This window comes from Neopsephotus bourkii, unplaced genomic scaffold (assembly GCF_033783945.1).
Source record: "Neopsephotus bourkii isolate Nb327-2 ecotype Australia unplaced genomic scaffold, CSIRO-AGI_Nbou_v1 NB_659, whole genome shotgun sequence".
In the NCBI taxonomy this organism is placed as follows: Eukaryota; Metazoa; Chordata; class Aves; order Psittaciformes; family Psittacidae; genus Neopsephotus; species Neopsephotus bourkii.
The window spans coordinates 8,745,269-8,761,350 of record NW_026901158.1 but is presented as its reverse complement, the minus strand read 5'-3'; the positions used below and the strand labels follow the sequence as shown (position 1 = coordinate 8,761,350).

The following is a 16,082-nucleotide window of genomic DNA, read 5'->3' as shown; positions in this document are numbered from 1 at the left end:
CAATCTGCCAGCTATTGAAAAAAAAAAACAAGTAAAAAGACTGTTAGCGTTACACACATACTGAAGAAGATACTTGTGAGTGTGTGCAGGCTCATTCAAACTTCCACTCTAACAGCAAACCCAGTGCATGGACATACACCATTTGCCTCTGACATGCAAAGTTACACATGCTAATAGTAAGTTTCAGGTGCATTTCTCCCTTGCTACCTCTGTGAAACCTTCATGTATAATAAACCCAAGATCTTGTTATAGAAGGCATGTCTGAATGTTGTCAGATCTCTCTCTGTTAGGAGGACAATACAGAAGCAACTTCAAAGAGTCTTTTGCTTCATGCAAACCCCTTTTTTCATGCACTTCTGGCATCTGTGATGCTTCAGAGCAGATGGACCCTTCAATATTAAACAAATGCCGAAGCAGCAAGGGGAATCAAAAACTCATATCCCTTAAACCACACACTTAAATCCAAATGCAAGACTGTCTAATGAAAGAACCCATTCAAGAGGATCCCAGGAGCTGTAAGCTATTCATTACCTGCAAAATATCTTTAGTGCGGTATGGTCAAGCATCATTACCTAGATAAATGCTACTGGAGTCGTTACTGTCTTACAGCATCTCCAAAGCACTTCTTTCTTCTACAGAAGATCCTCCAATGAGGTAACCCCCAGCTTTACTACTGCATAGACAGTGTCATGCAGACGAGATTGGATGGTTATGGGGCTAGAGAATAGGTCTGAAATGATTGTTCAAGAAAGCTCAAATGCTACTGAAAACAGCAGCTATGATGAAGGTGAGCACATGAGCTTCTGGAGAGAGAATGCCAGCCAACCTTAAAGGTGGCACTGATCACACATTGATGGTCTTTGGGTGGAACCCACACAGAGAGTGATAGAAAGGAGGCCACGGGCAAGAAATCCATGACTCTTTCTGAAGGTCCTGATGGTTGCAAGTAGGAGAATGCTGATGTGCCCAGTAGCTATTAACAAGACGAGCTCCCACATGCAACCCTTTATCTTTAAAGACTCCAGTTAGAAGAACCTGCATGATCACACCGGGAACTTTCACCCCTCAACCCACTTCATGCGCCTCTACAGGATACCTCGTAAAGGGAAAAGGGAAACATCGAGTTAAAAGGAACAGAATTTCATTGGTGAACCTATCAATCACAAGGAGTTATGTGTAGCCATGATGCAGAAAAGGATGCAAAAGCCAAGGTTTGCTTTGCAAATGGGTTGCATGAGACATCTTCCATGTGAGAAGAAAAGCAAGAAAAAAAGGGTGGAAGAGAACGATTTGTTCACATTAAAATACCTGTAACAGCCACAGTGCTTAGGGGCTTTGTTTGGTGCCCCTTGGCAAAACCATAAAGCATAACCTCATAGCCAATGCCAGTTATAAGGCCTTTAAGCTTCAGTTGCCGCTGGGCTCCCGTAAGGAGGAACTCCTGTGGGTCCAGCAGCTTGCCAGAATCCACCACGACTACTAGAAAGTTGTCAAAGGCATTCTCCGATGCCATCCACGACACTGTGAACCCATAAGGGTTAATGTCAGAGACAGTTAGGTTTTCCACTTGTGGCATGGCCTCTGAAAGAAGGGAAGGTGCAAAAACACACACACACAAGAAGCGAAAAACATTACAAATTAGAAAGTGTCACAGATTTCACCAAACATAAATCACATTTTCCCCCAAAGTATGGATTTAATACAAGTGCATAGCCAGGACCACAAGACCAGGATTTTCAATGGAGCCTCCAGAAGTTAGATGCTAAATTTTCATCAAGGGTGTCTCTGCACCATTAATTCGCAAGCTCTATTGAAATTCCTTCCAAGCTCACTGTATAAGCTCATTTCTTCTGTTACACATGCACTGCAAGACAGTTATAACCAAAACTGGCTTAGAAATGCTATGCATAAAGCTTTCATTTCCTTCCACTTGTCTCTACCATTGGTGTTTTAGGGACAAAGCCTCAACTTTGGCATTCACGGTTCCTATATTTTGCTTTTTTAACTCTCTACTTCACATGAATATCTCCAGCTTTTCATTTCAGTGGTGGAAGGGTCAGAGTTGCCAGAAGCAGGACATTAATCAGTTAGGGTCATAGCCAGTGCAAGCACTAAATATTTTGGGTTTTGCTGGGGATGGGAGAGAAGCCAGGGTTTGCACTGGCAAAGGGCAGGGGCTAACGATGGCAGAACAGAGCTAACGTGTCCAAAGAGCTTCCCAGGCAGCTGCTAGTGGGGTCTGTTGACAACTTCAAGAAATTCCAGTGAGCTGTGTTTTTGTGTTTCCCATCAGCATGGTGTTTGTCAAAGCTGGGGATCAGCTCCTCAAAACTTTCCCATCAAGTTAAAGAAAGAGGCCAAATTCTCACAAGATGCATTTTGCTCACTCGAAGTCTGACAAGTAAGATAGATAGGAAGATCAAGTGGCGCTGCTAAGCCCTGGTCATGATCCTGAATCCAAGGCATTACTAGTATTTCTCTACATTATTAATCAAACCTTGATGTGTTGGCTCAGGAGCTAAACTCATCCCATCTCCCAGTCATTCATATCTCAGTCACTTAAGAAAATACCAGTTGGTTAAACACTGAACTTTCACTGGGAAAGGGTTTTGGGTTTGGTTTTGACATTTCATAACAGCTGAAATTGATGCTCTGTTAGAACTTGGCATGAAAATTCCCTCCTGAAGCTTTATAATTTGGAAGTCCTTATGTTTTGATGTTTACACATTTGGGTGCCAGAGATTCAGCTCAAATTTACTCAATTTGGAGTCGTTTGTGCAGCTTACTTACTTCTAATCAAGCTGTCCCAAAGATTCAACATTTTGGTTAGGTCTTTGGGAGGGTGGGTAAACAAATAGTAAGCTGAAATTACTTTCCTGGGATAGGTGTTGAGTGACACCAACACTCTAAGCCCAGCAGATTTATGTGAACTGCTGGCACATCCTTCTGCTGTTTACCTAGCTGTGGGAAGCTTCCTCTCCAAATACCAGTGTCCATGGTTTATTTTCAGCAAGGAAGCATTTGGGCTCTGGTGGACCAAAAAAACAGGGGGTTGAAAGCAGTTGTTTCCTTCTGGCTATGTGACTGACTGTCAGGAGGGAGCAGATTGGAGCTGGTGTAAAACAACCATTTGCCTTAAGGAAAATGATCCTGGATATTGCCTTTCACAGGAAGCCACGACCCAGATGCTGTGAGGATGCTGCTGCTGTAACTGGTGTTTCCAACTGCATGTTAGTGAAGAGAGGTGAATAAGGCCTCAGTTTCTCCATTAATCCTATTTAGGGCATCCTTATGTCTATGTGACAAGCCCTCGTAGCACATACTGGCCACATAATACATATAGGAGATGAACTCTGTGGCATTTATTTGGTCATCTAGGAGGCATGTGATGTACAGCCCATCCCACTCAAATCTGACCAAAATATTCAGACATAAAGGGTGTGTTGAGGTGACAAGGATGCTGGAGAGGGACTCTTCATCAGGGACTGTAGCGATATGACAAGGGGTGATGGGTTCAAACTGAAACAGGGGAAGTACAGGTTGGAGATAAGGAAGAAGTTCTTTACTGTGGGGTTGGTGAGGCCCTTGCACAGGTTGCCCAGAGAAGTGGTAAATGCTTCATCCCTGGCAGTGTTCAAGGCCAGGTTGAACAGAGCCTTGGGCAACACAGTCTAGTGTGAGGCATCCCTGTCTGTGGCAGGGGGTTGGAACTGGATGACCTGAAGGTCCTTTCCAACACAGAGCATTCTGTGATTCTATAACATCACAGGGCAGGAGCTGTTCTAAAACCCAGTCCCCTCTGGATCCTTCAGACTTAAATGCTGCATTATTAGGTAAACTGCCCCCTCAAACTTCGGGAGTTAAAGTGTTAAACATGGGAAATGGTTATTAGACATGGCAGGGGGTTGGAACTAGATGATCTTAAGGTCCTTTCCAACCCAAACCATTCCATGATTCTATGGTTCTATGACTCCAGAGGGCTCTTTAAACTTGTATTCCTCCTGGGTATTTTTTTTTAAGGTCAACATGACTGGTCTGACCCATCCTTGCATAAGTTTGCAAATAAAACCATTGTTGCTGGACAAGATATTCAGTGCTGTAGAGAGTCTTTCTTTTTATCCATGCTGGAATATCTATTTTTATGGGCCAATGAATAGACTCCAAACCTTTAAGCAGGTACCTGTCATGACAAAAGCAGTGAGGGGCTCTGTGTGAACACCTGCACTGGTGGTCCCCTTAATGTTAATGTCATAGCCAGTGTAATCTAGCAGGCCTGAGATGTGAGCGCTGCGAGCACCTCCTGACACCGTGAGCTCCTGGGGTTCATGTGCTGCATAGGAATCTCTAATGTGTATAACAAACTTGGCAAAAGGCCCATCTCTCGTGGTCCATGAGAGGTTGAAGCTGTCGGGGGTAACGTTTGTGAGGGTGAGTGTGCCCAGCTGTGGCTCAGCCTCTGAAGGAGAAAGGAACATAGGTGAAGACACAGCGTTACTCCGCGGGGCCGGGGGATAGCAGTGGGGATCTATAGAAACTTAAAGCTAAGGCTGAATGTATCAGCTCTGTTTTGCAGTGGTTGAAGAATAAAAAAAGGAGCATTGCAAGAGCTGTTTCGTAAGGTTTTGGAAAGAAGCCACCGAAATTAGTGCTGAATTTGATTTTTTCATTTAATTTTCTTAAATAAACTCAATTTTCCTAATGAAATGTGGGCCTGATTTACAGAAGCACCAGCAATATATAGTCCTATGATAAAATGGTAAAACCATAGAAATTGCAGAAACTCCACATGAGGAATTTGATGGGAATACAAACCCACAACAACTCCAAAGTAGATAAAGTAGGATTCAGGCAGGAATTAGGTGAGTCCAAACCAGGCATCCTTGAAATCCCAGTTCAGTTTCTGTTTAGCATTTCTGTTGCTTGGAGCTGTACATGCATTTTCTATTTGGACCCTGAAGTTTATGAGGGGTTTTAATCCTAACAGCTATTATCTCAGCACTAATCTCAGGCCAAAACCTCTCTGGACTCCACAGATAAGGTGTTCCTCATCCTCTGATTAGGCACAATCAGAGAATATCTAATAGACTGACCAAAAATAACTCCACCACACTGCTGTTGCTCTCCTTCCTGACTGTTCAGTGGTCAGAGCACTTCCTTAAGAAACAAAGACTTTCTTTGTCTGCTATAGGAGATTCAGAATCACATATCCCCCCTGCCAGGAGACAAACTTGGCCTTCAGGCTATAGAAGGGGGAGACCTGCTTGCCCATCCTGCTTTAAAGCTATTTCATTCAGCATAAAATCATTAAAGATTCATTAAAGCCCAGAGAGAGCACAAACACAACCCAGCAGTCAGGGGTCAGAGAATCCCATGTCTGCTCTCTGGGCTGATTTTCTCTTTTTCCTGTTGCCAATCAAGTATGAACCAAGAACACCTTGGGAAATGCAGTGAGATACAGGAAAATAATGATGCAAGTGATTCATGCTGGGGGAAAAGTAAGAAAGCTGTATCCCACTGACAGAGAGAACAGTGACAGAATGAAATCCTTTTCTTAACTAAAACATGAACTGCTGCGAGATGTTCCAACTTTTACTCCCATCCCTCATTGCAAGACTTTCAAATAGTCCACCTTCTTCTCTGGGGTTGACTTGGAACAGGTGAATACAAGTGGCCCCAGTTAAGGACACATGCTGTCATCATGCTATCAACCAGTGACCATCAATGCCTTCATGGCTGACAGTGAGGATGTCACCATGTAAGCATGGTACTTCTGAAGACAGGGGAGGAGATGAGAAAATATCCCCAAAGCAAACAGGCTTGGGTGCAAAACCCAGTGAAATCAAGCATGGAGCCATCAGTCCTGCATGCAGGTCAGAGAGGGCAAACCAGTCCTTTCCAATCTCATCTTGAAATGGCCACATTCCTTCACATGCTGCTTACATACCGTCAGGCACGTTCACATCAAGACACCCAGACTCCAAAGAACACTACATGCAAAAGGCAAGTCCTAGTGACCTCCTGCTGTCCTGGAATCACCGTCACAACAGGAAAAGCTCTGACATCCAGCAAAACAGGACAGGTCTTAGAGACTCAAAGGCAACAATGCAAGTGACAGTGGTGGACTGACCATCAAGAAAGGGTGAAGCTGCTTCTTGAGCCCTGCTCTCTGCTGGGAACACATGAAAATATCAGGCAGAGAAGAACATCAGAACATCAGACCACTCCATGCAGTTCTGGTTGGTCATTTAACATGCTGCATGAAACTCCAACAAGAGATGCAAATGTCATGGAAGACATTTGGGTTTAAGAATGAAGATTAAAAATGGCATGCAGGTGCCTCTCCAGGCTGATAAAGACATGTAGGCTTCCCATCCACAACAAAGCATGTGAGGATGGAATAAGCAAGAACTTTTTTCCAGATCAAGTGCAAAGATACCCTGTGAAAAACATTGACCTTCTGGAGCAAGTCAATTATATATACACAGAACTTGCAGGTAAGTGTATATATAAGGAAACCAACCATGGTTTACTACTGGCTCCCTTAATGCTGGGGGCACTTCTTCAGCCTTTTCCATTGTCTCAGATCTTTTTGTAAGCACCCTCAAGCCCAGCATTTATCAGCTTCCCCTCATAGTGATCTCCCTATAATTTACCAAAGGCAGGATGATGAGTTGGAGCCATGTTTTAGAGCAGTTCGGTGGACAGCAAAAGAAAGAAGAGCAAAAAGCAAACCTGGAAGGTGAAATACCTGTGGTTGCCAGTGCTGTCAAGGTCTGACCACCTTGCCCATCAATTACACCATGGAGTTGGACAGTGTAATTAGTGGCAGCTTTGAGGTTGGTGACTACATAGCGTCGGGAGCCCCCTGGCACTGTGTGCACCAGGGAGTCCAAAGGAAAGTCAGAGTTTCTGACTTCTAGAATAAAATGGTCAAAGGCATTGTCCTGCGCTTCCCACGTCAGTGACATGCTGTCTGAGGTAGCATTTGATACACTGAGTTTGCTAAGGAGAAGTTCCTCTACTATGGAAAGAAAAACAAATGGAAATGTATTGCAATCATTAAAACCCAAAGCAACAAAATGAAGTAATATAGAAGTCTGAATACACATGAGCTATGGGTCACAAAGATCATCTAGCTTTGTGTTTCTCAGTGTTGTTCATACCATTACCCCAGCAGCCCTGCCCATGTAACCTATCTGCTGATGCTGGAAACTGGAACTCTGTATTAGCTGATCACTGAAATTTGCTATTCTGCTAAATGTCACAGGCCACATTCATCCATTGCTATGATAAATTGACATGATCTTAGGAAAAACTGTCATAGAAGCAGGCAAAACTTAAATGATCACAACATGAACTATCATCTACCTACTATGAGAATGCACCTTCTGTTCCTGTAGTTTACTCTTCTCCTTCCACTTTCATACTCTTACTACCTAGAGCACATTGAATGTTTCACGTCCCCACCTTTTTAGAAAAACTGCCAACTGTAAAACCTGAAGATGTGCAGTGTGCCAAGAGCTAAATGCCTTCCTGTTTCTTTCACCAATATCAAGACAAATGGGCTCTTTCAGTCTCTCACTCAATGCAACCTGAATTCTGAGGCTGAATTCAGGCAATGCATCTACCTTATAGGATTCTGCTGCCACAGTCTGAAATGTGCCTGAAGTCTATTTAAAGAATCAGGATAAAAGCTGTACCTAGAAATCAGTTTATCTGAGAGGACTAGTGGGTGACAGACGCAAACACATGATGCAAGGCTAACACAATGCGTCATCTCCCACTTGGCTCTCGGCAAATGTATTTTGCTGTGGCAGAGGTTGCCCCAACCTGAATGTTTGAACTTATTGTGTGAATGAAATTGCATCATAATGTGATTGACTGACTTTGCTGGATGGGATAGTGGATTAACATTCACAGTTCAAAATATCTCCGGCAGGTCTTCCGTAGAAGGTTTCAAACAGTGAGGTAGAGGATTTGGTAATGGGTAGACTGATGGGGTAGTTGAGGGCAGGGAAAGGGGCACAACCTGTAAGGAAGAGTTAGAGTTAGCATTGAGGTAGTTTTGTATACCTGTTGTAGCTGCAGCGCTTATTGCCTGTGTGCGGAAATCATGAGAGATCCCATAGAGGTAGACAATGAAATCAGTGCTGGGGGAAAGCCCTGAGATATGAGCAGTTCTTGAGTTGCCTGAGATGTTGAGCTCCATGGGCTCCAGCAACCTGTTAGAATCAATAATTTCAATAGTAAAGACGTCGAAGTCCCCATGGGTGGTTGTCCAGGAAAGGTTGAAGCTTTCAGGAGTAATGTCGGAAACTGTTAGCTCACCAACTTCTGGGTGCACTCCTGAGAAGGGAAACAACATAGGTCAGAAAGGAACAGCCCTGGACCTCCTCCTGCTCAGAAACACTGTGCTTCTCTCTGCTCGCACTGGCAGCACTCCCAGCTGCCGCTGGAGAACAGGGTTTGGGTAAAAGCTTGCTACAAGCAGACAGTTACTAAGGGGAAGAAATCAAAAAGCATCTCAACATGTTAAATAAGGAAATAGCTATGGCTATTTCCCTTTTTCTCCAGGAGCAGCCGTGTGTCTTCGAGGTCTGAGCATGAAAGCAGATGCAGAATAACTTTTCTGAATGCCCCCAGGGCATTTGGAAAAGTCAGCTTCCAGTTTTAGAAGCTAAACCTAGAGCTCTTTCTTTATCCAAAGGAAAAGGTTGTGTTTTGTTTGCTTTTTTATTTTCCCTTTTAGCTTAAGCCTATGAAAGCTGGCATGCAATTTTGGAGCTGGGGCCAAAATGCAGAACAGTGATTGCTGCCTTGGGGTTTCTTCCTCTCTGCAGACATCCCTCGGATGTCACAGGAAGACTCTGAAATTTCTGACAATTGGAAGTCCCCAGAAGGGACAGTTTTGAAAAGCCGGGTGCTGAGCATGACCCAGAAAGGGAAGGGAAAACATCAGCAGGGCATCTTCTGCGGCTTTTATGAAGTTAATAAGAGGAGAGCACATTGCATAGTTAGGCAGGACACCCATGATGTCTGTTCTCTTGTTTGTCCCTGTACCCTCCTTTGTCTAGCCGCATTTGTCAGTTTTCAATGGGCAATCTGCTACCAGCTCACACTCAAGACTCTCAAAGCACAGGACTTCTGCAGCAGGACACAGCCCAAGGGGAGTGCCTTGTGCCAGACACATTTCTACCTAAGCCAGGCTGCTTAAAGCATTATTGAAACAAGCAAGCTCTACTGCGTTTCATGTTTTAACTCTGTTCGGTTCTTATTGTGTACTTTTGTCCCCTTCTGTGCTGGGAGAAATCAAATATGAGCCATATCTGGCTATCTCTCAATCACAGGAGGCTGCAAAGGTCTGTAAGCAAGCCCAGAGGCATCAGATATTGTCCAGCAAAAATTATTTGTAGGAAGAGCCACTGAGCCATACAGGGTAGACAGAGGTATGTGTTTACCCCTCACAAAGCTCAAGATAAGCCCTCATTTCAAACTGACATCTTTCACAGTATCAGCCAGAAAATGATTTTTGTGGCTTATGATTAGTTCCATGCAACCTTTTCATAATGTGGGGCTTACCTTCCTTGTCTCAGGTCAGTTTTATGCCAAGGCAGTTCTGATGAACTTGGTCTTCTTGCATTGTAAATTTTTCAGACCAACCAGGCTGTTTAACAACCTTATATGGCTTATTACATGCTACTGCTTTTGGTAGGACTTAATTTGTGTTCTTTCTTATATGAGAACTTACAGAAGGTGTCTGGCCTTGCATTGAGTTAGATGCACAAACTATACACCTAAGTTTGTCCTTACACGGAAACTAGTGCATCATTTCACAGGTAGCTTCCAAAGGGTAAAAACTAGACCTGATCTTAGGTTTTAACTCTCTGGGCTGTAATGAATGGATTTTTGCAATTTTAAAAGGCAACCTGGGCTTTTGCAAGCATGTACAACAGTGAGTTGGGGTTTGCTGTTAGTGTCAACCAGCAAAAAGCAAGTAAAGGGAACAAAACAAGCCATTCAGAGGTGTGGGGGGGAAAGCATTCCTAAAAGTGAAAGGCTCCATGGGGGCACTGAGACTCTTATTGGAAAGTCTGACCAATGCCAGAAAAGTCTTCCATGCCAGAGATGTTCAGCCAAGCTTTAATGAGTTCAGTGCTCCCCATGCAAAGCGAGCAAGCTTTGCCAAGCAGTTGCAATAGCTCTGGCTCCCATTCCTGTCTGCAGAGAAAGGGAGCCACCAGGCTGGCTGAGTGACTTGAAAAGATACCTGTCATGGTCTCAACAGAAAGGGGTTTGGTCCTGTAGCCTCGAATCACACCGTGAAGTGTGATGTTATAAGGTGTGTTGGCCTTGAGGCCTGTGACATTCATAAAGCGCAGTCCACCTGGGACTGTGATATTCCGGGTTTCTTCGGGATTCTCAGACTCCTGCACCTGAATGATAAAGTTCTCATATGCCCCGTCATCTGCTGTCCAGGTGAGCTGGAAACCATCCCAGCCAGTCTCTGATACTGATAATTTTCCAAGCTCAGGTTCCTCCTCTGAATAAGGACAGAGAGTCAATCAGTTACTCACATTACAAACTGGTGGTGATGACATATTATTTAATGATGTTCACGTTAAAGAATGTCACTTATAATCAGTGACATAAAGATGCACCCGCACACACACATTTACATTCTCAGCTGCCTCAGATAACTTGTAAAATCTCTTCAGAGACATGGCACAAAAGAACTGTAAGAAAAGAACTGCAAGAAAAGAACTGCAAGAATAAATAATAACAACATTAATGATGAAAGACTGCTTACAGAAAGCAGCTTTTAGAACATCTTACAGCTGCAAGTGTCTTGCCGACATTAATTAGAACTCACTATGAGACCAGTAAGTGTTACTATAACTACTGTACTGCACAAGTAACAACACAGTGTTTGTCATTATGAAGTGAATACTGTACCCAGTTATAAAGGTAGGAAGATGTTGAGTTTAACAGTTGGAATTCGAGTGTTTATGATTTAGTTATGGCCACATGAAGGATGTTATTTACTCTTGCAAACTATTTCTAATCCAAAAGTATAAAGAAGGGGAAAATTCTTCCATGTCTGCATATCTTTTGTTTAATGGATTTGTCTTCCTTTTATTACAGTATTCTGTCCACAAGACCTTCCTGGGGCAGAGCGCTTTGGATTTTCAGAGTTACTGATATTAACCTAAAACTGAAATCTGCATTCATAGAAATGAACATTCTCATAAGCCACCACAAGGGTGGCAGAGGAAGTTGGGAACCATCAGAGCTAACTCTGATGTTGTTAAAGCTGAAAGTTGAGGTCATATTCTCAGCAAGAATAGAAAGTCCTCTGTTAGAAAATACAACTGATTCCTTCAAATTAGCAGTCATACGGGAAAATGACAGAGTAACACCTGGATTTTTCTGCATGGAAAAACTTCCTATATGTTCTAGCATTGGGCTTTGTTTTCGATGACATTTTAGCAGTTATTTATTTGTGCTGTTGACACATCAGCTGTATAACAAGAACAGAATCCATCTGAATCATCCCAATCTGAATGCCTAACAATTTATAAGATAATGCATGGAGGGAAATGGATCTGATTTGTCAGTTGTAAACTGCAGCATTAAGCTTCATGCTTATTTTGAGGCAGAAGATAAAGTGGCCCTGGAATAAGTGAAATTTAGACTCAGCAACGTTACTCATACAAACTACCCCCTTGTAAAAAAAGAGTGCTTATTGTATGACTGCTGCATAGCCTTATATATGTAGCTGGGGCTGTATTTTCAGAGGTGGAGCACTCACAGATCACAATCAGTTATCTGCAGTGAGATTCACTAATGTATAGTAATTTGCTATTGTAAATAGCTACTCAGGAACACAAAAGTTTTTATGAGCTTTTCCCATCCTGTTGGAAAGAAGAAATTGTTTATGAAATAACAGTGATGTTCAACCAAAAATATACAAGCATGAATTCAGAGCTGGTTTGCTTTATCAGGAACAGAAATTATACTCATAGAGGTAAAAGATGCATCCTGCTGAAATAGCAGCCTTGAGCTGAAAAAAAGAAAGCAGGACAGAAAAGAACTATATCAGAAATAATGATCTATTGGTGGCAATAGAAACAAATCAAACAAACACATTGCCTTCAAATGAAAATGAAAAGTAAAAGCTTGATTATAATAAGTAATGCAGTAATCATTACAGCTTAAAAGCAATTCAGATTACTCTGACGAGTGCTCAGTTTCATTCATCTCCAAGATGCAGAGTCCCTTCTCCTCCCATTCCTTTCTCATGCATGTCTGCAATGGAAGTGCACACAACCCCATCATGCTTTTTAGGGAACAAGTGATTCTCATACAAGATCATGCACCAACTTGGACTGTTGGAAACCTCCAAATGCCTCATCCATAAAGCATTCAACATAGATGATGAAACAATGACTGTTTCATGGCAAATAATATCAAGGGATGATGTTTCTTGCTTAAACAAGAAAAAAAGAGAGAACCAACCAACGAGAAATTAGATGCTCTAGCCTTGCAGTACATGTGAAATAATCTGTGTGTTTCTATGTACATATTTTATCTCATGCTGTGAATTTGGGTTTGATGATGGGCAGGTAAAGTCATTAATCTCCAGCTAGGTTCTCCAGATATGACCTTAATCACTGGTACTTTATTATTGAAGTGAGCCCTACAGCTATAGGCCTGTTTCCTCATGAAATTTATGTAACAGGGATAAAAGGAATACTCCCAATGTGTTACAGTCTTTTTTTTTCTCTGACATCACCACTTCCATGCCAATGCTGCAATCCACAACATCCTTGCAATCTTTCTTGTGCTTGAACCACAATGCAGAAAACCTGCAGCATCTTGCTATTTCCATGTGCCTTGTAAATAGCAGATGCATCAAAATCTCTTGTTACATGCAATTTGAAGGAGAGAATTGATGCTACATCACCTTAAAAGCTTAAAAGGCATTTTCCATGCTGCACCACTCAAGGCTCTCATTCTATAGCAATAAGATGTTTATCCCATGCAAAAGGAAGAAAGAAAAGAACAACTAAGGAAAGATGCATCACTCACAAAGCCCAGCATTTCTGTAGTGGGACAGCAGTATGAAATGAAGTTCTGTATTTCAAAGCAGAAAATAAACATTTGGCTAACAAATCCATAGAAAATACCTGTAGTAGCTAGGGTTTCCAGGGACCAAGAGAGCTGACTCTGAGTGCTTCCATGGAGGTTTTGTGTGCTTGCTCTGAGACTGGTAAATTCTGTTTCACAATGGTTTCCGGGCAAAAAGATTTCCTGTGTTCTGTTTAAACTGGGCAGGTCTTTCAGAGTGATAAAGAACTGATCCAAACCTCAACCTGTGCTCCCCAAGACAGGGTGAGACTACTGAAAGTCTTGTGTATTATGTTAAGGTCATGAAGAGCATCAGCGGCTTCTGAGATGGGAGGGTCAGTGGGCACCAAAAGCAGAGCATGAGAATCAGTGCTGGGGCTTGTTAAATAGCTTAGCTCTGTAGGTACAGGACTGGTGGGATTAAATGGTGTTTCGCTGATTGATTCTCCAGGTGTTGTGACTAGAAGTGCTAAACACAGGTAAATTACAAGTTAAAATTTCCTGATAATAAACTCCCAAATACACCAAAAGCCAGCTAGTATCTGCTACAAACAGTTTGTGTGCTTTGTGTTAAATAGCTCTAAGAACACAGATGAGTTTGTCTTTTTTGGAGACTGAATCCAAGCCACAAGGAAAGGTAGCAGCACCAAGCACAGTGTGATCCTCACCCGATAACACTAACTAGCAGATCCAGAGCAACAACCATTACACAGTGAGCTGAAAGGGTCCCAGCAGAGAAACAGGCACACCCTCAGTTGATGTAAATCAGTACACTCTGGTTACCTCTAAAGAACTTTGCTAATTCACACTGGTGAGGATTTGAACACTAAGCCTCTCAAACATGCCTTTTATCTTTACTACAGCACATAAGTTGCTACTTCTAATATAAAACATAAGTGGAATGCATGCCAAATACTGCAAACAGATCCAAGTTCAGGCTGAGAAATCAGCCACAGCAGAAGCATGCTAAATCTTATCCTACCCAAGCAAAAATAGTCTTGGAGGAGGGATTCATCTGAATATATACAGGATTTTCATAAAACGGAGGGGGACACTCATCCTTACCTAAACACTAGGACAGAAAGGACATGAGCAATCTTTCTTTAAAGAGATCCAAAGGAATGGAAGGGAAAAAGGCTTGGCCTTCAGCATACTGAATGGTCTGTGAGCACATCCTGGAGCACAGTCAGATTCTGAGAATCTGAGTAGAGTGGAGGTGACAGAGAATGTGCTCCTGATCACAGCTGCAAGGCAAGAGGCAGGTGATTTCTCTGACATGCAGAATTATCTCCTCATTAGTGGCAAACCACATAATTTCACACCTCAGTGACTTCCTTGCTTACATGCTCCGCTTGCATTCAATTAAGAGAGAGGAAGTCATCTTCCATCATCAATCAAATCAGCACAAATACATACTCAGAATTCAATATCTGCCTCCAAATTCACACATGTATCAGAAAAAAAAAGAAGTTTTCAGAGGAGAAAGATCAATTAAAAACGTATGTCAACTTAAATGCAGAAATGTTACCTTGAAAGCACACTCTCAGGTCAAATTCAGATGTAAAAACGTTTTCTGCTCACCTCCAGGAAGGTAAGCAGAAGCGAGTGAGGCAAGCAGTGATTTATATTTACATATATCATTGATATTCTTGACTTAGGTGAGGGCTTGCCTTAAATTACCTCAGCACATGATCTGAAACAGGCCCTATCTATGCTGTAACCTGAAGAAACCATCACCCCAGCTTACCTGCAATATAACCACTAGCGTAATTCCCTCTTCCTCAGTAAACCAGCTGTCAGAACTGACTGCACTAGGGTTACTGTGCTTATGTAGTGAAGTAGGATGACACAGTGAGGAACCATTAGCCACCTGAGACTCTCAGCTGCTTGTGCACAATTAGATGTCAACCAGCTCTTTTCTATTCTGGGAACAGGCTAAAAGCCATCAAGCATCAAGCAAGTGCATTGGTACTTGTTCAGTCTTGAGGCTGTCTACTTGACATTCACAGTGGCAGCTGGGCTTTACTGTGGAGTGTTTCTGCAGAAGGCATTCATAGGTAGAGTGAACAGACCAGTGGGGAGGACAGGGCAGCAGTACCTGGTAGGTACAGCTTCATGCTCTGGATGGTCCCACTAGGAAACTGGCATGCACCCTGATTTGGAAACAAAAGGAAAACATCAAAGAATACAAGAGAAATAGAATACAAAAATAAAAGGCTGGTATTACACTCCTGATATACTGAGGATCTATCATAAAACTGTGCGGTGAGAGTCAAAACCGGGTTCCCATTTTCCCTCATTTTACTAGACCATCCTCCTGACATTCTTCTAGATCCAGTTGTAGTATAACCACACAAGAACTTGGTTACTCTAATGTGAATGGAAAATACAGAAGCTGTTCAACTGTATTATACAAAAACTGAGGTACCAACTACCTAAACGGCACTTTAATTCTGAAGTTTGCTGTCACAAGTGGATTAATTTTATTCTGCCACCTTTGCCAACTACATGGCAGGTTGCCATGCACAGCTTGTCTCATGGAGCATATCTAAGTATATGCAACTACATTACCTCAGATTATATTTCAGACCTCATTCTGAATATTACCTTGGGTTTAATGACTCCACAAATGAATTTGTGGATGAGAGTGGTCTACCCTCTACATGCATGTACTAACACTCATGTACGCCACATAAAGTTCATGTGTAATAGAGGAATATGTGGCTTTTTGTACAAACACCAGATAGGAAAATGAAAATTATAGGAATACGTAGAAAATTCTCTGATACCACAGACATTATCAGTGTTCATTGTTTAGCACATGGAATACTATAACAGATAACAGAAAACCTGTAAAACCATTGAACTGTAGGATAACAAGACTAATGGAGTTCAAACACTTGAACTGACAACCAGGGGAATACATGGGAGTAGAAAAAGAGGGCTCTAGGAGC

At 42.4% G+C, this 16,082-nt stretch overlaps 1 protein-coding gene across 6 annotated transcripts in view; it reads right to left on the bottom strand.

The window, feature by feature from the left end:
- The window catches only part of TNC (tenascin C), an 86,582-nt gene that overhangs the window by 17,648 nt on the left and 52,852 nt on the right, over window positions 1–16,082 (bottom strand). For 2 of the 6 annotated variants that reach the window (XM_061352944.1, XM_061352943.1), the window contains exons 11-12: window positions 10,268–10,540; window positions 8,074–8,346 (exon numbers count right to left, since the gene is read on the bottom strand). The exons of 2 other annotated variants lie outside the window; for them this stretch is intronic. In XM_061352944.1, coding sequence (XP_061208928.1) covers window positions 8,074–8,346; window positions 10,268–10,540 — 546 coding nt within the window. Of the gene's footprint in view, window positions 1–1,308; window positions 1,582–4,180; window positions 4,457–6,748; window positions 7,019–8,073; window positions 8,347–10,267; window positions 10,541–16,082 lie in introns of all 6 variants that reach the window. 2 more of the 6 variants (XM_061352949.1, XM_061352945.1) reach the window with 2 other exon arrangements.